The following is a 23,824-nucleotide window of genomic DNA, read 5'->3' as shown; positions in this document are numbered from 1 at the left end:
AGAAGTTCTGCATTCTCGGGAATAATCCCTCTTACCCTTGCCTGCAGAGCTGTGTACGTGGCCAACGTGCCAGAAGGGAGGAGGTAGGAACGCGGGGCTTACGAGGCAAGAAGCAGATGAGCTTTCTGTTCTAACAATTAACGTCAGCAATCACGGTCTTGGGTAAGAAATGTTTTCTGATGTGCTGTTCACTGATTTCATAAAACACCAATTGCTCTACCTTTTGCCAGATACGATTTCCAAGCTTTACTTTTATAAAACTGTTTTAATTGTTATCCCTAAGGTTTCTGGCGTGGTTGAAGGCGCTTGCACTGAAGAGGAGGACAAGGAGGGAGCAGTCGGTGCTGCCGGGCGTCCTGGCTCGGGTCAGGGGACCGCTGGTGTCCTGGGAGCCCCGCTGTGCTGCAGAGGGGGGGTGATAACGAACTGGAGTCAGGGTGCTAAAGCAGGGTTGAAGCAAAGGTGACACGGACTTAAGAAGTGTAGAAAGAACTAATCAGGAATCATTCTAGAAAAAAATGGAATAACTGAAATAATCTCATTTCTCCAGTACATTCAAAATAAAGATGTTCTACCCCCTTTATCAGCTGGTGCTTTTTTTTCTTTCTTTTTTTTTTTCTTCATTTTTTCCTCACAGGTTAAAGGATTGTATTACAATTCAGCTAACGTGGCTTCTCGAAGGGCAGTGTGCCTGGCGGCTGAGGCAGTTGTGGGTTGGTGAGAAGGAACTCTGGTTTCATGCTGGCTTTTTCACACCCCCATGGCTGGAGGCTGGGCGGTGGTGAGAAGCAGCTGCTCGTCTTTACCACGCTTAGAATTCACTCACCAGTGACGGGGCTGAGCACCCGGCAACACGGAGTGTGAGGTGACATGAAGCACTTCAAAGTATGTAAGAAAATGGGGTGAAAAGATCTGAAAGGGTTCGTTGGTCCTGTTAACTGCGTTGATGAACTAGTCCTGCGTGGCCATGTGGATGGGGAGTTATTAGGAACAGGAGCCTTGGAGCGAGAACTCGGGGAGCTGCGCGCTGCTGTCGCTGTCTGGGTGGATTGTTAAGATCTGGGCTGGGCCGGCATGCAGAGATGCTTTGTTTGATTTTTCATGTAAAGCAGCTCCACCAAAGGGGAGAGCCAGTTTGATTGCGGAGTCTGGCTGGTGGTTTCGGGGAAGCAGATGTTTAAGTGGCTCTCTCTGAAATCTGTCCACGCTTTATGTGCTGCTATTTCCATGGAAACAGGTATTGGCTCAGCAGAAATGGCACGGGGATCTCAAAATTACCTTTTCAAAAACAAAATCAAGATAGGTTTAGTCATTCTTATTTTTCCTCATAAGCGGTGATAGTGGTGCTGAGCAGAACCTGCCTTCTGAACACACTGGGTACAGTCATGGGACCCGGCAGATGGGTGATTAATATTTTCAATTCGTGTTTTTAAAGAGGGAGCTAGAATTTGATGGAACTTTATTAGAAAAATGTGCATCTCTTGCATTTTGCTCAGCACGTTCTCTTCAACACACCTGAAGGCAATCAGTTTGATCACTTCTGGAGGCCTGTGCCTTCCTCGAGAGAGGTGAGATCGGGACGGGATGAGAACTGTGGAGTTAAGGTAGTTGGCAAGCTGCACATTTATTAAAAAAAATTACAGTGGCTGATGAAACACAGGACTGACGATTGGCGAGTTTGATCTTTAGCAGCCTGTGGAGGTGAAGCAGGCCCCGTTTTCGGGGGGTTCCTTTGCCTCAGGATTCAGCCGCTGCTTCCCAGGATGTTGTTACAAGGAGCGAATCCCAGCTTCAGCAGAGGACAGGGAGCTCCAGGGGCTCCTGACAAAGGACGATCCCTCCATTTGTTGTCTTGCGTCAAGCGCAGCCCCAAAGAGGCTGCTGCCGCTGCGTGGAGAGGGGCTGCGGGGTTTTGGGAAGGAGAAGGTGATACGGGACCGAGTGGTCGGGCGGAGGAAGCAGCAGGAGAGGGGAGATGGCGCAGGAACAGCCGTGCCAAAGGCACCCCCGAACAAACAACCGCCAGGAGCATTGCTCTTGAAACACGGGCAGTTTCCCAAAACACAGACTTTTTGGTTTTTACTAAAGTGGAATTTGTTTGACAGAACAATTCCTCTTAGAAATAAAATTCCTTAAACATTGGATCACTAAATAATGAAGAGTGAAGAGCTTAGTGACCTAAACTAGATTCCTTAAAAGGATACCCACCACGATCACACTGAGCTCCTCCATGGGCTCTGCTCAAGCCAAGTATTGTCCCAAAATCCAGAGGCAAACCCAGCCTACAGCTCACGCAGACAGTTTGCTGCCCGTCTCCCAACACTTTTCAAACAGCAGAAGGGAACAGGTGGCATTTGCCTGGTGTCAGAACTTCGCTGTGTGCTGTACGGAGCATTGCGCAGTGCCTCCCTGACCGATTCACAACCGATGTGGCAGCTACTGAAAGCTGGGGTGAAGGGTGGATTGATTTTTACTGTCATTAGACCTCAAGCAGCATAACAGGGGGGCTGTCTGAAAGGAAGGGACAGCCTGCGGCACATAAGCAAAGTCATACACAGGAAGGAATCGATTATGCCTGGGACAGTTACAGCAAGACTGTAATTATAAATTCACCTGTTTCCCAACATCAGTTATCTGATGATTTTGCCTAGAAATACCAGATGACGTCATTCTGTGCCAGACAGAAGTAACCAGGGAAAATCGGAGTGAAGGGAACATCCAGGAGCAGGAGCTGGTGCTGCCCTGCCTGGGCCAAACCCAGCTGTGAGGCACCCAGCGAGTTCCCCATCTCCATCCCCATGCCGGCGCTGGCCTGGGTGGAACAGCTGTGACCGCTGCTGCTGCGTCAAAACACCTCCGCTTCTGTAAAGCCCAAAGCTCATCCCAGTTTAATAAGTTGAAAGGAAAAAAAAGTCAGAAGCCTCACATACTTTAAACAATTTAATTTATTAGAACCCATAAATGTTGTTTTCATTAGAAGAATCAAGTTAACACCTAATTCAGGGTGAAATTACATTTTTAAGACAAAAATTTTAGTGCTTAAATACACTATTTACTGACGACTGCTATTCTTAGAATCCTGGTACGAGTTCATACTTACTGGGTGGTTATTAGTACGGGATCTAATTCTGAGCAGGGTCAGGATTTTATTTTCAACTGAAAGTACATCACACCGTGCAAAGGGCTGTTCCCCGTCTGCCTCCCAGAAATATGGAATGGCGAGTTCAAGCCTTAAATAAAGCAACCTGGAGACGCACTGCCAGAATTTGAAATTTTTATTTCTCATAAATTTAAGACTGATTGGTAGAACATCCCTGTAGCACCAAAAAAAAAAAAAAGGTATGACAGCTGGAATCTGTTTAAAAGTTTCACTGAACTGGCATCAAGCAAACCACAACTGTTACTTCAAAAGGGAACCTGAGAACAGAGAAAAGTACAATCACCCACGTCAGAGGCCCTAGGGTTTCTCTTCACAGTAGCCCTTGTGGAGAAGCAGGGTGGGTTAAGAACCTTCATTTCCACTACTGTAGATCAACAGAATCATTTCCAGAAAATGCAGAAAGTGCTTCAACACAGAATACAAAAAGTATCTAACTTACAAACCTTCCAATATAGAAAAACAAAACGTGGAACACGGCAGATGTTTAGAGATCCGTATCAAAGTATGAAACTGGAAATTAACTGGAGTGATGGCAACAGAGGATGGATGCTCCAAGACAGCAGAACAGCGCGTACAACATTTACTGAGGGGAAAAGGTGTTCCTGCTGGGGAGGCTCCCACAAAGCTGATGTGGACTTGTCTGGTTCTCACCAACACGCTCTCTAACACCTACACAAAGACCTCCTACAAGCTGTGCTGAATTATTTCATTCCCTTTTAAAATCAGCTATTAGTTACACAATTTTTTAAAGATGTATCAAATTCTTACAATTCTACTCTCACCCATTTCCAGCTCTATGAGATTTGGTCACTGGGTACGGGAATTAAAATGGTTCTTGCTAAAACTCGCTTCCCAGGACTGTCATAGTCTTTCCTCAGTTATATCAAGGAAGGAGCAATTTTTCAAACACTCAGTTTTCATTCTCACTGACAGCTCACCTGCAAAATACAAACCCACAGCACTCACGAGAGAAGCAGGAGTATTTCTGCTCATAGGGGTATTCCTGTAGAAAAGGAGTCCTTTGCTGTACATGGTTTCCACCGTGGATGTGTTCCATGAGATACAAACTGTACAAGTTCTCCAGTTTACAAAGGTTTCTAAATTACAGAAACAATTCAGCCCGTATTTATAATGTCGGTTTTAAATGTAAAGATTATTACAGATCAGGTCCAGTCGAAGTGGTTGGCTCAACGTAACAACAGAAACGTCGTTTTAATACAATTTGCAATAGTACAACTATGTACATATGTACAGACCTGCCTCCTCATACTGGGCTGACTGGGAGGACACTCCTCACTTTCATCATCACCTTCCTTTCAGAAACGCTGATGTCAAAGGGGTTCAGTTTTGCAGCACCTCAAGTTCCCCCGTGGAGATCTCATCCGTGTTTCCTGCTTGCTTCAGGCCCTAGAGAACCCCGTCGCTGAAGCGGGGCTTGCTGTAGTCAACGAGGTCGTTTTGTAGATCTCTTTCTTCATCATCTGCAATTAAAAGAGTCAGATCAAATCTGCTGTGATACTGCTGAAAAAATATTCAAGCACACTTTCCCAGGACATGCTGCTAGCGCACACATCCACACCGAACTGGCCTCGTCTGGTTACGGGGATGAAGTCATTGGGGAAAACACGGAGAACGCACGTGGGCCTGCGATTACAAGTCCAGCTGTCAGCACCGGGGAGTTGTCCCTCGTGAAGAGCCGGGATTTCACACTATTTAATATCTTTGGCTTTATTGCAACCGTGTTTCCGTGCTTTACTGCCTTACAAGATTGCAGAACTACTTAACTCCCTACTGGCACTGGAGAATCTTCCTATAAAGAGTCAAACTCTCTCACTAAAACCCAACGACAAAGTCAACTACTTTGGAGAGTTACACTGCCATTTTTAACCCCTGAATATTTTAAGTTATTAAGACTTTACGAAGGCTGGGCACCTCATGGGACGAGCACAAAGTCAGCACGGCCCCCTCCGGGCCAAGGCAATACTTTTCCACCTACTTCTCGGATCTGAAAGGCGATCCCTTCCACACCCACGCAGCACAGCACTTTTTTCAGTGATGGGATTTTTACAAATGCCGGAGTTGACTTTACTGCTGATGTTTTTACTTACTGCTGTCTCGTATCTCAGACTTGAGGGTAAAATTTGAACAGAGACTCTTAAAAATGTGAAAGGCAGCTCTGAACCTTTTCAAACCTCTCCTCAAGGGCACTCCCTGAGGTCTCTCTCAGCACTGCTGAAGAATCAACACTACGCTTTCACCACCGCTCCTCCAGTGAGACAAACCCCTGTGGCCAGGCTCCTGTGTGACAAACATTCGGCCCATCAGCCGGGCCGGGAGCAGGGCAGGGGTGGCGCGTCAGACGCAGCCCTGCAGCCAATGCCGAGTGGCCACTTGAGGCATGTCGCATCCTTCCAGCTGCCCTCGGCTCATCCTTACAATGGATTCACCACCTTTGTCCCTGACTGGAAGAAAGAAGATGTTTTCTCTTGTCTCTCAGGTCCAGAGTGACTGTCTCTCTCCCCCACTCTGCTCTGTCCTACCTCTTGACTCCTACTCCTTGCGTTTTGCTTTTGGAGTCTCAGGAAAAATCATAAAATGAAAGAAACTTTGTGCATCCTCAGTATAACCATTTACTGTAGCACACGCAAAAAAATCTATCAAGAAAATGCACATTCAGTACATTTTTTCAAGTGATGGTTTAAAACAGACTTATATAATATTCTGCATTCTCCCTGCCATCACTGAGACCTCTCCTGTGCAGGTCCCCAGCCTTCTTCCCTTGGTCAGTGGACAAGCCCTAAAACTTCTGTTTGTTTCAGTTCATAAGCGTTTGCTGCATTTCAAAGCTGTGTTCCTTTAGATTCAGGCGAGATCCCAGCTCCCAGGAATGGAAAGCACAGTTTTAAGTCTTTTCCTAGACAACAAGCACTTCTACAACAATTATTCCTCAGCCTGCAGACGAGGCGGGTACCCGGCAACCTCCTCCCAGCAGCACCGGCCTGACGTTCATCGACGTGACACGAGCTTTTGTTTGGTATCAGACTACTAATGGAGCATGTGTGTATCCACCACAAAAACATATTTGCTACAACTTCTTAACAGCACCTCGCGTGTCCAGCAGGTGGACGGGAAGCAGGAACGCCAGCCTGGGGACTGACATCCGCGTGAGCCCGGCCCCACATTCGTGTCTCTTCCCCTGATCATTCCAGTCTAAGGCCCACACACTCCTAATGGCAACAGAAAAATGTTTAATTAAATGGCTTTGTTTGCACATGCCACATGCTTTGTTCTAGCCTGAAGCAAAACCATGTGATGTTTTTCTAATAGTTTTTAGACAGAAATTATTTTTCATTCCTCCCTAAACAACAATAACCACCCTCCCTCCAAACCCCCACGTTTCTACCCTCTCCTACCCTGCAACAAATGAGTGGAAAGACCAGAGCAGACACTTCTTCTCAAATGCTGCTTCTGGAAGCACCACCTGCCCTGCTGCAGGACTTGTTGCCTTCATTTGAGACACAAGTTATTAGGAAACAACACAGCAAAGGCCTTGGAAAATTCAGTCTGGGGCAGTGACATCCCCTGCTCAGACCACGCTTCGGGCCAGGGTTCCAGAAGTCACTCGTTAACCTTCACCACCAGGTACTGGATCTGTGATGTCCGTACAGACAGACAGAGGGGTTGGTCAGTAATAAGATTTTTGCCCAGTCCAAATGTAAAGTGACCAGAGCGTGAACTGCTGGGTCCCACATCCACATGGGAAGCAGTTCTATGAGGCTGCTTCCAGGTGGAGCTCTGGGTTTCAATACCCCTTTGCAGAGCAAGCGCCACAGCCACCCTCTCCAGGGTTTTAAACCCTTCTCCACTGGGTCACAGCCACCCTTTCGCAGGCGGCACACGGGAATGCTGTTTGTGATCCTGCTGACAGTTCACAGCACACGACATTAACTCTCGCTACCCAAAGGCATTTGTTTCCCTGTGAACCCCCCGCAGCAGGGATCTGTGCTGAGCAGCGACCCAGCGCGGAGCTGGAGGCACAGCACGAGCTGCGTGGGACAGGAACACGGCGCCGCGCAACGGCTGCGGGTACAGATGAGCCAGAGGCCGGGGAGGCAAAGGGCAGAAGTTTGCACAGACTCGGTAATGGTTCCACAGCCTTGGTTAAAACTTTAAGAGTTGTATCCTGAAGTCCAGTCAAGGAGATGTGGTGGCGAGGAGCCAGGCATTGCCCGCTGCTGACCAAGGGGAACTGAGCTGAAAACATGAAAAACCCAACACCCACGACTGCTTGGATGTGCAGAGCAGAGCTTGGACACACACACATGCATGACATGCCATGCTCTCCTTCCCAGAACAAGATCGTAAGCGTCAGTAGCGGGTCTTCCTAGGAGCTGCACATACTCGTGTGCCTTTGTTTGGGAGCCAGCTTGTACAAATTACAACCCAGTAATAACCCCTCTGGAGGACAGACATTACCAATCTGGAGTGACCAAATCCGCTGCTGCGGTTTGGAGCCAAAGGGTAACAGAGCAGGGCACACATTCTGGAGCAGCAGCAGAGTTTTCATTTTTATCAGTAAGTTAATTAATTGCACAGGCTTCTGATCCACACTTTTCTTTTGCTTGTTCATGAGTTTCAAACTACCAGCCCAGCCAAAAACTGCTTACGCTGCATCGTTAGATGCATGCCCACAGAAATCAGTTGCTCTTTATCAGCTTTTCCCATTAATTATGCTCAGATACCAATTAAATACATGTCTGAAAAACTACCACCTAGAAAACTTGCATTATGAGGATCAAAATCAGGGTGCCTGGAGAACTTCAATCGTTTGGGGTTTTTTTCCACTCTTTATTTTGCACTTTCCTTAACTGGGAATACTGTATATGCTTCTGTAAACACTTTCACCCTACAGACATGCAAGCCCTTCACAAAATATTACCGAATGACTAGATGGAGAGTGGCAGAGAAGGTGGCAGACAGACAGCAGGCGGGCAATGGAGGGCGACGCACTGGCTGCATGCAGAACAAGAGGGGTCAACATGCGCATACGGGGATTAGGCTGGCACCAGGTTGATGAGTTTGGAAGTTTGGTTAGCAAGGAAAACCAGAAGCCTGTTGAATCTGTGTACAACGCATGAAAATCACACTTGGGACTGCTAACGGAGACCTCGCTGCCTGCCACCTCCAGGCAGGTGGGACAAAAGCAGGAGTCAAAAAAAACTGTGCTTCTGTATTTGGAAATTGCTTTAGTAATGCCAGAGAATACATCCCTGCTAGCCTGAGACCAGATTTGGGGTTTTAGGCAAGACCATTTCTAAAATTTGAAGCATCTTGATTTTCCTAGCAGAAACACGACTGGAATAAGGTATCAAAGCCCTCTCGCTGAAAACTGCGGTAACGTGGCTTTCAAAGGGAGAGCAAGACCGAATTTAAAGACTGCCTAAAGCTTAGTTACTCTAGATTGGAAATTTGTGATCAGCTAAAAATAGCGAGGCTTTACACAAATTCAACAAGTGAACTCAGCGTGGATTGTATTACAATGGGATGGAGATAAGGCCCAAGCTCACCTTGGACGTCTTCTTCTCCACCATCACCATCCTCTTCCTCATTGTAAGCCAGCTCGGCCTGTTTGTCTGCCTCATACTCACCCACGTTCCCATCATCCCCATTATAATCTGCCAGTTTAGAGCCCTGCTGCGGATCAACAGGGGACTCATTCTCATCAAAGAATCGGCCTGTGAAGTAGGCAAAGGATTAAGTCAGAAGCAGAGAGGAAAGAAACAGGAAGATTCTCAACGAAAGCAGCCTGCAGGTTAAGACAGTCGGGTTTTTGTGGTGGTTTCAGCTGGAGGAGAAAAGGGGGCAGAGGGGAGAGGGCTTGGGCAGGGGGAGAACACCACGGCTTACGAACACCTCTGTGCAAAAATGACGTATTCGGTCATTCAGCATTTGGATCTTGTGAAATCTGGTTGTTATAAGCTTCCCTCTCTGGAGAAGAGAGCTAGGGTAAGCATCCAAACAAAAAACTCCATCTTTTATTACCTACAAACACTATGCTAATAAAAGTTTTCTTAAAATGCTGCAGAGCATACAGTGAAAGTTTTTGTGTCTCGACTTTTTTCTGAGGAGGACTGGCATTCTTCTACAAACAACAGCAACACATTCCTGCCTTCGTATACGGCAACATCTGCAGCATGTGCACCGTACCGTCAAGGGTAAAAGTCTGGCAAAGATCTGCCTTGCATCTCTGAACAGATTTTTTTAACTACCTAATTAATTTGGCTTTACACTCTGGTTTCCTATTAAGCGTTGACAGTTTTCAACATGTTCTGAATCCGGTATTTTTGTCTCCCAGCAAAGAATTAAGAATAGTTCCAGATCCTGAAACAATGCACAAGAAGAATGAGAATGAGCTGGAACTACGGAATGACTGGACAGTGAACCACGCACACAGTGAAAGGCTAACGGTGAGATGTCAAGTTCAGTGCTGGCGTCTCATGGGGTACAAGGAGAGTCTGTTCACCCACTGCTTAAAGAAAACAACACTGAGACTGCAGAGGATACATGAAACAAACAGGACTGAAGTGTGATACGATCTTTACAGACTGGAAACGGATCAAGAAAAAGTCTGCCAAGGCAGATGCTCAGGGATTCACAGTGGAAACAAACAGAGAAGTAAAACTGAAGAATATGATTTTAACATAGGATTAAAAAGGCGGATGGTGTTACAATGGACAGATGTAAAAATGAAGTTATTTCTTAAAACAAAACTATCGTGTGGCATAAAAATCAGGACAGAAACAATAACATAGTGCTTATCTGGATGGGGAAGAAGGCAGAAGAATCACATCTAGTGCAGCTCAAATGCACCGAAACAGAAGTTTTGGTTATTGTTATTTTCATTTTCATTCAGCAAGATGAAACTACGATCTGTTTAGAAATCAGAAGTTTAATATATTATTCATTCCCTGTTCAACTCTAATTGAATAATCCTTGCTCTTACTGTTGGTGTTTTTGGACACTGCATTATATATGCAAAGCAGACAGAACTGCACAACTCACACATGTCAAATGTAGAACAAGCCACGGAAAGACAACTGAATGCACTTAACTTCCAGAGAAAACAAGGGTGTAGGTATGCCACAAATAGTGGGACAAATAAGCACTAAATAAATTTAAGCTGGCAGAAGGAAAGATTAAAATATTAGAAAGATCCCAGGAAACACAGCGAGCCCACACCGGCATGGGAGCTGGAGCTCGTGGGAGCAGCCTGGCGCACAGGGCATCCCTGGAGAGCTCGGGTCCCAGCACAGCTTTGGGACGCAGCTCCTCCTTCACTACAGGTGCTTCATTCTGCTTTAGGCGTTTGGTATTTCACCTCAAGCTACCCCAAACCAAGGGAGGACAGGCCGAGACCCTGAGCACGCACAAACCTCGCCAGCAGCCATTCTGGCAACACCAGGAGAACACCAGCACTCTGACACAAGGCACACGTAACGGCCTGGGGACACCAGAGTTCAGGCAAACTCCAGGAGTCGCTGGTAGCCAACCCCAGCAATGCACCAACAGCCTCCTGGAACAGACCGACGGGATCTGGAGTGGTGATGGTGCTGCAGATCTCTCAGATCACTCCAGATGTGAGTTGGTGTCGGTAATGTGGGCACCACAAGGACTGGGTGAGGCACGGGGGGTACGTGGCCATGAAGCCCAGGAGGTCAGTGACAGCATGGGACGACCCGTAGGGACGTCACTGATGCTAAAACCTGCAGGTAACATTTGCTGAAATGAATTCTGAAGAGACACATGGGGCATTACTCACAGCTGGATCCTTACAAACACACTACTCGGAGCAGCTGTCCCCATGCTCACCTCCACGGACCTGCTTACACGCCAACTTTTAAACAGCAGCATGGGTGGGAGTTTTGCTGCGCCCAGCTTTTTTCCAGGGTGCCAGGTAAGGGCACAAGTAGTGACGCTGCTGCAGTCACTGCCAGGTTCTGCTTCTTTTGAAACCGAAAAGCCACAATGTGCCCATCTCTGTACCTACTACCAAAGTTCCTTTTTTACTTTGATAGCGCAGATTTAAAAAGGAAAATCTCTTTTGGAAAGAAGTTTCCTGATTCCGAAACCGGACAGATGGCAGATGCCCTGCCCAGCGATGGTTACTCCTCTCGCCCCATGGGCTGATGCGCAGCAAGTTTTGCAGTGCTCAGTAACCAAACCCCCAGCCAGGCAGTCATCTACAGTGAAAGCTGCGGGCCAGAGCTGGGCTCCTCCACCCCAGAGGGATGAATTTATCACTAATGGACCCCTCAGAACACCCACTGCTCATCAATCCGGCAATAAATCTCCTACAAACCTGGATGAGCTATTCGATCGGTGATAAAGCCTCTCCCTCCTTGCATCATTACAATGTACAATGTAAGTTACTACAAATATGAAGGAGCGAAGAGAAAAGAAAGACTAATCACTAATGATTACTCTGAGGTTCCCACTCACAGCCTACAATGGAGATGTTTCATTCCTCTGCCTACAAAGCTAGCCCCCAGCATCCACTACCAGGGCAGGCAGCCAATCCCTTTAAAAACCCCAACAACTAAAATATGAAGCTCTCATTTCAGCTGCAGTCATTCAGCCAGCCAAGCACAGGATCTTCAAGAAGCTCCTTTGATAAGCTAAAGAATCTTGCAGATCTCAGGATACAGAGAGTGGAAGAAAAGCTTGCACAGGCTGCATGCCAGACTTTGACTACACCTATCTCCACTTCATCAGAAAGATCCATGAGTGATATTAAAATAACTGAAACCTTCCCTAAAGATCTGTTTCTAAAAAAAACCCCAAAAAACAAACCACCAACAAAAACAAACCAACCCCCAACAGTAAATGGATGTCCATTGCCTACCTCTTCATCCTGGTATTTTTAGGGCTTCTTTTCCCCTATACTAAACCCTATATATTTTTTTTTCCTCTCCCCTGAATTCCTTCCAGCTTCCCATCATCTATCTTTGATAATTAAAGTCTGCGGATGCCCTCACAAGCACTAGGTAAAGCAGAGGCAGTTACTCCATCTTCTCTTATTTGACTTTCCTGTTAACACATCCCAGAAGAAAAACCTCACCTCCAACACTGTTAGTGACTAATCTCCACTGCTGACCACACCTTTCTTGACTGCTCACTTGCTACTTGTCACTTACTCTGTGCACGTAATTCTCCATTCTTAATTGCAGACTAATTTTACAATTACAAATGTTTATGTTGCTGAAACCACATCTCACACACTGTTTATTGTCCAGCACTCAAAATACCAAACAGTGCCAAGCAAAGGACACATCTTTGTAAACCTCACAGAAGCTCTGGTGATCCTTATGCCTGGAATATTCGTTCCAAGTGCACCCACACACAGCAATGTACGCCTGACCAGGTCTCCATTAATTTGCCTACGACAAAGTCCCATTCCTGTTTTTCCTGCTTTTGTTCCTTTAAATAGACTCTTCAGATCGTATCATTTTGACACAATCTGTTCTTGAAAAACCCAGGTTAACCCCTTGTCCTATGCCATTCAAACTGGTGGAGAGTTTGTTCAGTTACCTCCCCAGGTAGCAAAGCTCTAGTTTCATGTTCCTGAGAGTGACCCTGGCTTTCAGAATTCGTTTCACTGACCACTGAAACCAATTCATGATCCTGTTTCAACAAAATGACTATTTCTGTACCACTGTTTATCTGACCCACAGAATTAACACCGGTTTCTGGCAGGAGGCTATAGAATCCTTTTTTCCTCCCAATTCTCCTGACTCTGGAGACGGCTGCTCTGATGTAGTAACTTGCCATCTTGGAGTACAGAAAGATTTTAATCACAGAAACCAAAGCCTAAGTGAAAGCTACTTAGCTGTGAGTATAAAGAAATTTCAAGTTGAATTTATAATAGCTATATAATAAAGAAAAATCTTATTTGAGTAAAAAATGAGAGGAGATGTTTCAGCACTATGTTTATTCTTCCAGATGCCCCTTCCCCACCCAAACGCTGAACAATGGAGATTAATTCTTTAAAAATAACTAGGTTAAGGTATACCTAGTCAGTATACTCTCTGCTACATTAAGGAGTATAGGATCACCACTGATACCATAAGAAACTTGTTTCAATATAACGTTCCTACAGGGAGATGTTGAATCCAACGCTGTAGGCGTTACACTCTCCCAGGTGACGGTACCAGCTGCAAGGTAGAGCTGCAGCTCAAAAGCAGCCGCTCACAGCCAGCTGGATATGTGTGCACCAGCTCTCACCTGCTGCCTGCCCACTGCGCCTCAGCAGCATTACCACCACCACACACACCACACACAGGGTCTGCTCCTGTCTGAAGGCTTCTTTCTTCAGTAGACACAGAAGAGAAGGGTTCTGGAAAACTTCCTCATGCAGAAGAACAAACTTCTGGCCAACACACACATATACCACCACAACGACCTGCTACGTAAGGGCTGAATTCTCACCATACTGTCCAAAACATCGTATTAAAGTCCAGTAATCCAGTGTGAGCATAAAGTAACTCGGTATCATGCATGTATCAAAAGCCTTTCCCTAATCTATTTCAATGTGTAGTGATTTCCCAAACCATTTTAAATTCCTATTAGCAAATAATTTTTTTTTAAATGACTGAATACATATACGAGAGGTGACACATGAAGGCGTATCTTTTACACAGTCACACGTTGCATTTCTTTTCAGGCTGACTCTGCAGAAGGCCACCCGCTTGAATGGTTCCTATTTTCCAGACAGGCACTATTACAGACAGAAAATAAAGTGATTTTCTTAATTTAAGTATATGATATTGGCCAACTTACTTTGCTTCATCTTCTGCAAGTCACTAACTCTGCTCTTTGGAATTTTTATATGGTCTGGTTCAATTTTGTGTTCTTTCTGATTTTCCATATTTTCTTCAAAATTTAAGTGCTGGAGAGAATTTGGAGGTATCTGCTTCGCAATATCAGCATTGCCATCATTGTCACTGTGCAAACCTACAGAAAGAAAAAGCGTGTTCCGTTTTTACATGGTTCCAAACAAAGGCTATAATGTTATTGCAAAAGTTAATCAATCACATTTTAATACATAATCAATCCTAAATCGTTACCTTCTCAGCTGATTTTCTGTATGTACTTAAATGCTTGATGAAGCCCAGAACAATAATACGTTTAGGTTTTTTTTTTTATCCTCCTGCTGATTCTGCTTTTCAAATCTACTAAGCATCATTTATCATTTCAAGAGCTATGATCTGAGGAGAAGGTTGCAGTAGGTCACAGAAGTTACGCTAAAAATAATGAGCAGAATCCCAGGACTACATAACCAAGGAGTACAGAAAACCCTGGTCCCCTTGAAATTCCCATTCTGTTGTTGATAAACTCTAAATTCAATGAAGCAAGCTTTTCACTTGCTATCTTTTATGTTTTCTCATTAATAAAAATCAAAATGAAGGCCTACCTCAGAACAACAAAAAGAAAGGAACTATTTAAAAGATTTGACATTTGGAAATAATAAACTTGGAATGTGGATACAGGCTTTGAGCTCACTAATTTTGGTATTCTAATCTGTTTACACATCCACTGCAAAATGAAAGACATTACAAAATAATTCCGTTGCCTTTTTTCAAAATAACCAATAATGGGCATAATGCAACACTTCAAGCTGTTTGGTCATGCCACAGATACTGAGTACGTTATATTTAATGTTTTTAGCAGGACAGTATTTGAATGTACCACTTGCCGTGTAGATATAATCTAACGTTCTCTTTGACATTAAAGCAAAGTGACTTGATCCACAAGCATTAAATTTAAGTATATTTTCTATAGATTTGTGCCCTTTCTAACTGCAATTCATCTAAACCCTTTCTCTGCTGTACTTTTAGTTCGCTCATGTCCTAAACCTCCCCCACATCACCCTCAAGAGTGCTGCTCACAGAAACAGGACACCAAGCAAGTGACAGTACCACTGTTTATTCTCCAAGTATAACTGTCTGCTAATAAACCAACAATTAACTTCTGATATGTTTGCAGCCCTGTCTAATTAGTACCCCTGACAAAAAGTACTAATTTCAATTACTCTCCTCTGTCCAGTGCAGAAATCTTGAAGCACTTATCTTTGAAACTTAACTCTCAAATTTGTCTGAAGTTGGTCAAAAGGCTCAGCAGTTACTGGGGGGTGTGGGGGATGGAAACAGTTCGCACAACCAGCAACCTCAGTGTCTCACAGCCCAGACCAAGAATACACTCGATCCTGTATCCTGCAGACCTTGATCGTTGTTTTCCTTTTTGTAACCACATCAAACACAAAAAAGGGGCTGGCCACAGCCATCTAACACTCACGAGATTGTAGCAGGTGTTTTATAAGTTTCCTACAAAAGGTTGACTTGTCACCTGCTAGTAAGAACTTTACCTGGTGCCAGATTTGGAGCATGGGGCTGTTCAGTTGGAAGATTCATAACAGGTTGATGACCTTCACTTTTAGAAGCTGAAATACGTGGCTTCTTTAAAGCTAAAATAAAATACAGAGACAAAAGCATTAACATGAAGCAAACAGACATTATATATCAGGTCTTCTCCTAACAATCCTGTAAACTTTTCGTTGTTGTTCTTTTCTTGTTTTTAAACCATGGATGAAAATATAAAATACAAGATCTCTGGGGAAAAATAAATATTATCAGAAGCATTCAGTTTTGAGAATTCAAACCTCTAAAGCACAGTAAAAATTAACATATTTTACACCCCACTTGAATGTTATTACCATAGACAGATTTTAAGCCTTTGCATTCACTATGAAACACAGGATATTCAAACAGAATATATACACCACCAAGAACCCAACTGTAAAAGTACTGTAATATTTCTCCTAACCAGTGGGAGTATCTTCAGCTTTAGCAGGGTCATTATCTTCGATTTCAGGCATGCCTGCATCTCCTCCTGGTTTGATTTTCTCTGTAAGACAAGAATAAGATATTCCGCCTTATTAACCTGTAAGTTTGAACAGTGAATTTCCTTCTTGTGGAAGGCTCTAAGACCAGAAGAAAAGTCCTCTATCCACAGAATAATACTGGTGATACAACCACAACACTCCTTGTAGCGTACTGTCAAGGTCACTGAAGACTGCTTTGGAGCAGTGCTCCCAAAGTCAGCGCAATCTCCAGGAAAGGATGGGAAACAGATGCACTGCCCTTGGTAGCTGAGTGAGAAAAACCTGCTGCAAGAAGCTGGCTGGATCAGACACTGAACTGATACAAAGAGGTGCTGATTCAGCAATGCGAGAAGTAGAAACAAAGGGAAGCCATCTGCCTCTCGGAGAGGCCTACAGGGAGGAAACCACCGCAACAGTGACACAGTGAGAGCCTCCTGTACAGCTCCTGATAACCAACGGTCCCCACGTTCCTGCTTTCTTACCCAGCTGGACCCTTCTCCCAGTGGTTTCAACGCTCCCCACCTCCAGCCACCTGCTCTGTGCAGGTTCCAGCTCTCCAGCAACATGCCCCTGCCCTAGCTCACCCCAAAACACATCTCACAGGGAGTGGAGAGGCAACCCCAGTGCACGACTGGCCACACAAGGAAGGAGATGGCAAATGAACCAACAAAGTGAACTCAAAACTGTGCAAGAAACTACTTTTACAAAAGGACCCAGAGAAAGGACACGCCAGTCTCTGGATACCTATGAACTCAACTGAGTACAATTGCATGCAGCCAATCAAGTTATCTCAGCCAAACAATTTGTTGTTCTACTTCAGAGAAATGCCCAATTCCATATGATAGCAAAGGATACAACACAATTGGCTCATTATCTATCAGAAATCACTGAAAAAAAGGAAATACCTTTGCCATTTACAACATGATCTGAAGGCTGCTCATTCTTTACCAGGTTTTTATCTTCTGCCTCTGGAACATTCTTCGGTATTGCCTGGTCATCATTATTGGGACCTACTTCAGTGTCTTTACTGGACTGGATTTTTTGTGTGTCCTGTTAGAACAAATTCATAAGAAGCCAATATTAAGCACATCCCTGAAAATGACAAAACAAACCCCCTCAAATTCAGGATTGCTTTGGGTAAGCAAAACTGCATTTATGAATTCCTGATCACCAAAGCAAACAACAGAAAGCAGAAGTCCTGAGGGTAGGAGATGAGAGTGTGGCCACATCACTGAACAGAAAATGTAAAATTCAGCATGGCTGTATGACCCTGATATTGGCGCATGCAGCTCTTCAGTATAAAGCAAACTTGTTAAGGCCTTAAGCCTCAGGTCAGAGGCTTTGAAACAATTGTAGATTTTAAGAAAGATCTGATTGAAATCTACTTCAAGTCTGCCTTATTATTTGAAATGTTTATAAGCAGAGAAAGGAAGGAAATGAAATTTTAAGAAAAGCAGGTTATTTCATCTGTTTGTAGGAAAAAGGCCATATTCCACTGGCAGCTTGCACCATGTAATTACACCCTGACACCACTCAAACACCACTGTTATTTGCATCACATTAGCACCTCGAGGCCTCAGGAGAGATCAGGTTCCCCTTTGCAATAACCTACATCAGGCTGCAAGAACACAGATCCTACCCTGGAGAGCTATAAAGTAATATCCATTTTACAGAGAAGAAACGGAGATCCTTGGCAATGATGTCATGTGGGAAAGCTGTCGCAGAGCAAAGAGTTAAGCCAGATCTTCTTCTGACTGAGTAAACCAGCTCCTACACTAACACCCATTTAGGGCTGCTCAGAATGACGTTTAACAAAAAGTTAGGGGAAAAGTGTCCAAGGCCTCCATACATCTAAAATGCTGAGTCAAACAAACAGCAGACTTCAGGCTATTCCCATTCAACAAAGAAACTTAGCTGGGCATTACCTTCTGTTCCCGTGCAATTTGGTCCATTAATTTCTTTATGTTTTCTTCATGTTGCAGTCTCATTTCCTTGATCTGCTGCCCACACTGCAGACTTGATTAGAAACACATTATTAGCTGTATTTCATTTGTTGTATCTGCTGTCCCATAAATAAAACAAAGGGAAACATATGAAGTGGCACAAAAAGCCAAACCTGAGATACAACTAGAATAGTCTGTCCAAAAAGTCTGGTCCTGGAATGTGTATGGAGTGGAAATGGACTGAATACAGAAAGAAAGCAGAACTGGATAAAATAGGGACAGAGCGGAAAACCAGTAAAATAAACAGAATGGTCTTGAATATATTTCCTCCAAAACCTGGAAAGCAACTGGCAAGTCAAGCTTCACAGTTAATCTGTCATCAGCACACATTAATTCCACTAGGAAAGCAATGTATCTCCCATGGTTGTCAACACCGATGCACAACTACTATCAGTTACTGCTACCAACTCAAATAACACGGTCTGAATGACCCAACTTCTCTAACAAGCCACACAGAGATCAACCCACTTCAACAAAGCTCCTGTCTCCCACAAAACCGCAAATACTCAGCACAGCACACAGAGTGAAGAATATATTTGTGTGTGTGAAAGCATCAAGCATTTTCTCGAGTGTTTATCTCCCTCATTCCTCAAAGCTTCAGAAGTAGCTGTTCTCCCTGCTTCGCCATCATAAACTGAAAAGGCTGAGGTCAACTTAAAATTTCGATCTACACAATGCTTTCAGCTTCAGTTGAAAGAATAAAATTACACTTTTAGACAGAGAGCAATTAACAACCCTGGCAGCTTACAGAACTGTGTCGATTAAACTCTTCCAAGCGTTTGTTAACTAGGATCTCCATGTTATAAAAAATTCATTGACTTAAAATCGTCCCAACACTGAAGAATTCCAGTAAGTCAGATCTTCTTAGATCATATCTCACTTTGGAGGGAGGAGCAGAACAACACAAAAAAATAGAACGTTAAAATCAAACAACGAGCTAAGTCAAAGTTACATCACCAAGTGAGTATACTCCAGTTTAAGGATAAGCAGAAATAGGATTAATTTAAATTTTTTAATAAATACAGACTTCCATGACACATGCACCAACCTACAGTTACTAGCATTCCTGAAGACATACCTATCATATTCCAATCTCCTTGTAAGGTAAGTATTGTTCTTCTTGTACTCGTGAAGCTGATCTTCCTGGCGAATGAATTCCTGACGTAATTCCGCTAGTTGTTCTAGACCAAAAAGCAAAAATCCACATGAATATAGCAATATAAGAAAAATGCCCCACAGTGGATATAACTTTCAATATTACCATAGGAGTTAAAAATTTGCTCGAGGTTTATTTATTCTAGATAGACTTTACAGATTCTTAAACTAACTTGAAAAGATGCCAATTTAGTCATGTATGCCAGATGCCCCTATGAATTATAGAACAATTCTTCTAACACTATGCCAAAATCCCTAAATTTTTCTTTCCCTTTTCACTCAGAAGATTCACCCAATGCTACTTCACCTATCTGTTGGAAATCTCCTTAATTTCCTGAAAGATTCTGTTATTCTGAGTAACACGGAAGTACTACTAGGCATGATGCTAAAATATTATTTTTCTGTACAACAGAAGGTACCTTCACATTATCCATAAAACCAACACATACTTCCTGTCTTCACAACTGTTCTTGAAGTTCTTCTCCCTGCTCCTCAGGCTACAAATAATTGTTAAGTTTCCTACTATTCTAAGGTGCAACCCCACAGATACAGGCAGAAGTGCCAAGCGTGGTGTCTGCAGCACGTTCACCCTCGGGCACTAGCTGCTCCAGGTCACTCTGAAACCCATCCAGTAAGGTTACACGCACTGTAATCACATCTGTACAGAACAGCCTTAAAATATGTTCTCTGGACCTTTTCTAACCCTGTGCAGTATCACAGTGTTGCTGATCCAAACTGCACTGAACGGTGTATTTCTTGGCAATAAGCAGTGCCAGAATACCTGTTATTTCTGCAGAGAGTGGAGCAAAGTCTACGAGAGCCAACCCTACACTTCTCCAGAGGTAATAAACAGATATAATGAAATTTCACATTAAACAATGTTCCAGCACCACTGGAGCTTTCATTTAAAATGTATTCTGCAGCACCCAGGCAGTTAAAAAATACACAGCGTCAGTCTGCCAAATCCCCATTTGGCCATAAGCTCCTTACCCTTTAAACGATGTATGTCTGCCATCTGATACGATATGTTGTTCTGCAGCTTGATCTGAAAGGGAGAAATGGTTTTATAAACTTTGGCACTCAGCAGGGCAGAGGCGGTTTAGACTGCAAAGACTCAGGTGCGTTTGGTTTCATGATAAAGACAATGTACGTAAAGGGTTATCAGAGTGACGTACACAAAGTTCTTGTAAATAGAAGTCATGTATATTTAGTTATCTATAAGTGATACCACCAACCTAAACGCTGTATTTAGGCTTTGCTGACAAGGACTTACACTTATTTCCAGAACATATTTCTATCAAAAAAGTTGATTCTGTCAGGACGAAAATAAATACACTGCAGAGGAGACAGTGAACTTCCAATGTCAAAGCGTAAGGGTATAAAAATATACACACAGCATCACTGGCAAAACCAATTTTTACCTAATGTATATGTAAAGGAAATTTTCTACATGATGCTACCTAATATTCATAACACACATTTTATTTTTAAGAGAGAATCTGACGCCAGTAGACTTCCACAACAGCTTTTAATTTGGTATTTTTCGTAAGAAGAAAATGGCAGTTACAATAAGTAAGAAATGCATGTACAGAAAGTCATTAAGATGCTTTGTCTTGTTCTTACATATAGACATATGTAAAGACAAAACATAGCAGAAAAAAGAGAAGGATGCACACGTAGAACAGACTGAGAAAGGGTGAAAAAATCCACAACCATCACCAGGCAACACTGATGCTGTAATTATTTTTCTTGTAGTTTCATGATCGATATAAATGGTACCTCTAGAAAGGGTGCTGAAACGGGGCTGTCACTCTTGGTTCAGGGGTCAGAATCATCTCTCGGAATACCAAAATGAAGTACAAGCACACCCACTCTGGCGCAGGGGACACACACGCAGGGGCTGGGACAGCTCCCACGCAGATTCTGAAGCTCAGTGTCTGAGTCAGTTACCTACCCTTCCTGCCACAACAAACCAAAAAAGACATATCCCCCTACTTTAAGACTTCCTCCACCCACCTCTACCCTCTCTTTTATCAAATTCTTCATTTCTGTAAAAATGTTTCACGTGATGTTTTTGTTTTTAGAAGAGTCACTCAAACTCTGGACCGTCAGGTTCAATCTGTCCCATGCGGGTGGAGGCATGTGGTTATAACTTCAGGAACGACGGCCACACAAGAACTGCTGAAATGGTGATTTTCTGCAGAACACAGCGTACACCGAGGCACACATCCAACAGCTCCACTCACATAACAGAGGCTCCTTCTGAAGCAGAGCGCTCCGTCGAGAGCGGTGTTTGTGCCAGACTGCAACACCCTGGCTGGTCCCTCGCACAGGCGGGCAGCGCTGGCAGCAAACCTGGCCCCGCGGCACACGGCCCCAGCCAAGAGGGTTTCTGGAGGCGGCGAGGCACCGCGGCCACGGCTCCCGCCTATGGGGGAACGCCCAGCCACTTCACAAGACTTTTCCCAAAAAAACAAAGAATGGCAGATGATGCAACCTTGTGGTAACCTGAGAACCCTGACCATACTGCTCTGAAATACCATACACAATAAGAACTCCCAGAGGGACCCTTACAGAGCCCTCTCAGCCTGTTAGAGCCACGCTTTGGAGAACCCATTACACGTGTGCGCTGCCCACCATGACGTTTAAGGCATTCGAGCTACAGGATGCACAAAGAACAATACTCAGCTAAATGAAAGCCTGTGTTGGACTTCCCATGCCTCATTTCAAAAGCACAAGTAGCCCCTGCGGTGGGGACTTCACGCAGAAGCACAACACAAAACCACCCGCCAAGGCTTTCCATTCCATCCTGCCAACTCCCCATCAGACAGACCAGGAGAGAGACAAAGAGAGTGACTTGTTGAACATTAATGAAAAAGCATCTTCCTCTATTTTGCAAAGCCACTGGCAAGAACAACCAAATTTTTTCTTGTCTTCCACTCTAACGCAGTTCTTTTCCTGGAACCTGATAGTGCTACAAACAAAGGAGATCCTGGGAGGTTGTGGGTTGTTTTCAAACCTTCATCTATCAGAATTCATCATATAGAAAGCCCTCCCACTGCCTTGCTTCTGCTCATTGTATAAAATGTTTGACTCGCAATGGGCTGGGGGAGGGCTGCCTGCCTGTTAACAGGAATTTGATTTGAAGATAGTATCAGTTTTATCACCCAATCTTTCATTTTGGCGATTCTGAGTTTCAGAGAAAAGTGACAGAATTTATATCCAGAACGGCTCAGCTGACAGCAAACGTCCCTCATCTTAAGGACTGAAAGGGAAGAAACTTCTTTATGATTCATGGGATCTGTTCCACCTACACATGCAAAAAAACACACTCCGCAAACCATGGCACAAGTCCAGCTCTTTCCGAGCTGTGTCCTCCTGGAGTCTAGACCTATTTGTACTGTTCCTGTTTCTCAGATCCCTTCCAAAGCAGTTGGGGTGTATAAAAGAAAATCTCTGTAGCCCGATGAACTCTGCACAGGAAAGAAACATCAGCAGTCCTGTGTCTGCTGGAGCTACGTACGTGCGAGACAACCCTCCCAGTGCTGTCTGAACTGTAAGCCTTGTCATATAACAAACGGCAATGTAAAGAAAGTTAATAAACACGCTGGAGCTTATCTCTACATATGGCAGGACAGCACACAGGTGGAATTGCTTCCTGGTGAAATACGTGGTAAACTGTAAATATCCACCTATATTGTCCTGTGAGTCATTTCTTTATACAGCAAAATCGCCCTCCAAGCTGCCTGGCAGAGCAGCACAAGGCTTCCACACTCCTCTGGGCAGCTTCATGAGCCTGAGCAGTCCCCACGCGCTGCCAGGGCACACGCTGGAGCAGCACGGTCTGTGTGCCACAATCCCATGATCTTTCCACTCTTGTCAACTGCCTTTTTCAGAACAGGCAGTGCAATCATCAAGCAATTAGTACAGCGTCGGAGATGACTTGTTGATCACCAGGAACAGGCAGCAAGACTGGAAGATGCACTCAACACCACTGCTGTAAAGCTACAGCCTTGCAAACTGGGGAGCTATCGAGGAGTTCTGGCAGCAAAGAACACAACCAGCCTCTCCCGAGGATGTTTTACTGAACAGTTTCATCCTGTGAAGCACCATTCCTAAGCACCAGCTAAGGGGCAAGGCTGTATTACACACCTGGCACTGCCAGCAACGGCTTTGGAATGAGGAAGGCACGCTCACGAGAGCTGCAAACCCAGAGCTACCAGCCCTACACGCTGGAGGGCTGCCATTTGGATGCTCTCCATCACAAATTCCTGACGTTCAATCATTTTATTGAGTTGATTGCAAAGCAATGTATAAAGCTCTGGAAAAAAAAAAAAGTTTTCTCACACTACACTGCAAAAAAGCATGAAATATTCAGGGAACTAGCGCTATCTCTGCATGCATCACCTCCCCAAACCCCAGGGAACCACCACCCCACTGCCCCCCCCAGAGGAGCTCCCAAAGAGAACTCCTCTGTTAGTTCCGAGGTCAGGCACACCATCATGAGCTCATCACAGGGTGACAGGAGAAGAGAATTCCAAAGAACTCACACTTTTTCATTTCGTTTTC

The 23,824-nt window shown here is 44.4% G+C and overlaps 1 protein-coding gene across 1 annotated transcript; it reads right to left on the bottom strand.

Annotated features, from left to right (window-relative positions):
• Nucleotides 1–4,567: 4,567 nt before the first annotated feature.
• Nucleotides 4,568–20,297, bottom strand: CASC4 (cancer susceptibility candidate 4). Its single transcript, XM_010087538.1, has 9 exons — nt 20,246–20,297; nt 19,179–19,281; nt 18,023–18,113; nt 17,003–17,147; nt 16,040–16,120; nt 15,582–15,680; nt 13,997–14,170; nt 8,728–8,895; nt 4,568–4,641 (listed from the first exon to the last, which is right to left on the bottom strand). The coding sequence occupies exons 1-9, from the start codon at nt 20,268–20,270 to the stop codon at nt 4,568–4,570; spliced, it is 960 nt and encodes a 319-aa protein (XP_010085840.1). The 5' UTR covers nt 20,271–20,297.
• Nucleotides 20,298–23,824: the final 3,527 nt, after the last annotated feature.

Source organism: Pterocles gutturalis, unplaced genomic scaffold, assembly GCF_000699245.1.
Source record: "Pterocles gutturalis isolate BGI_N339 unplaced genomic scaffold, ASM69924v1 scaffold14471, whole genome shotgun sequence".
NCBI classification, from domain to species: Eukaryota; Metazoa; Chordata; class Aves; order Pterocliformes; family Pteroclidae; genus Pterocles; species Pterocles gutturalis.
The sequence above is the reverse complement of the archived record's forward strand: the minus strand, read 5'-3'. Positions and strand labels throughout refer to the sequence as shown.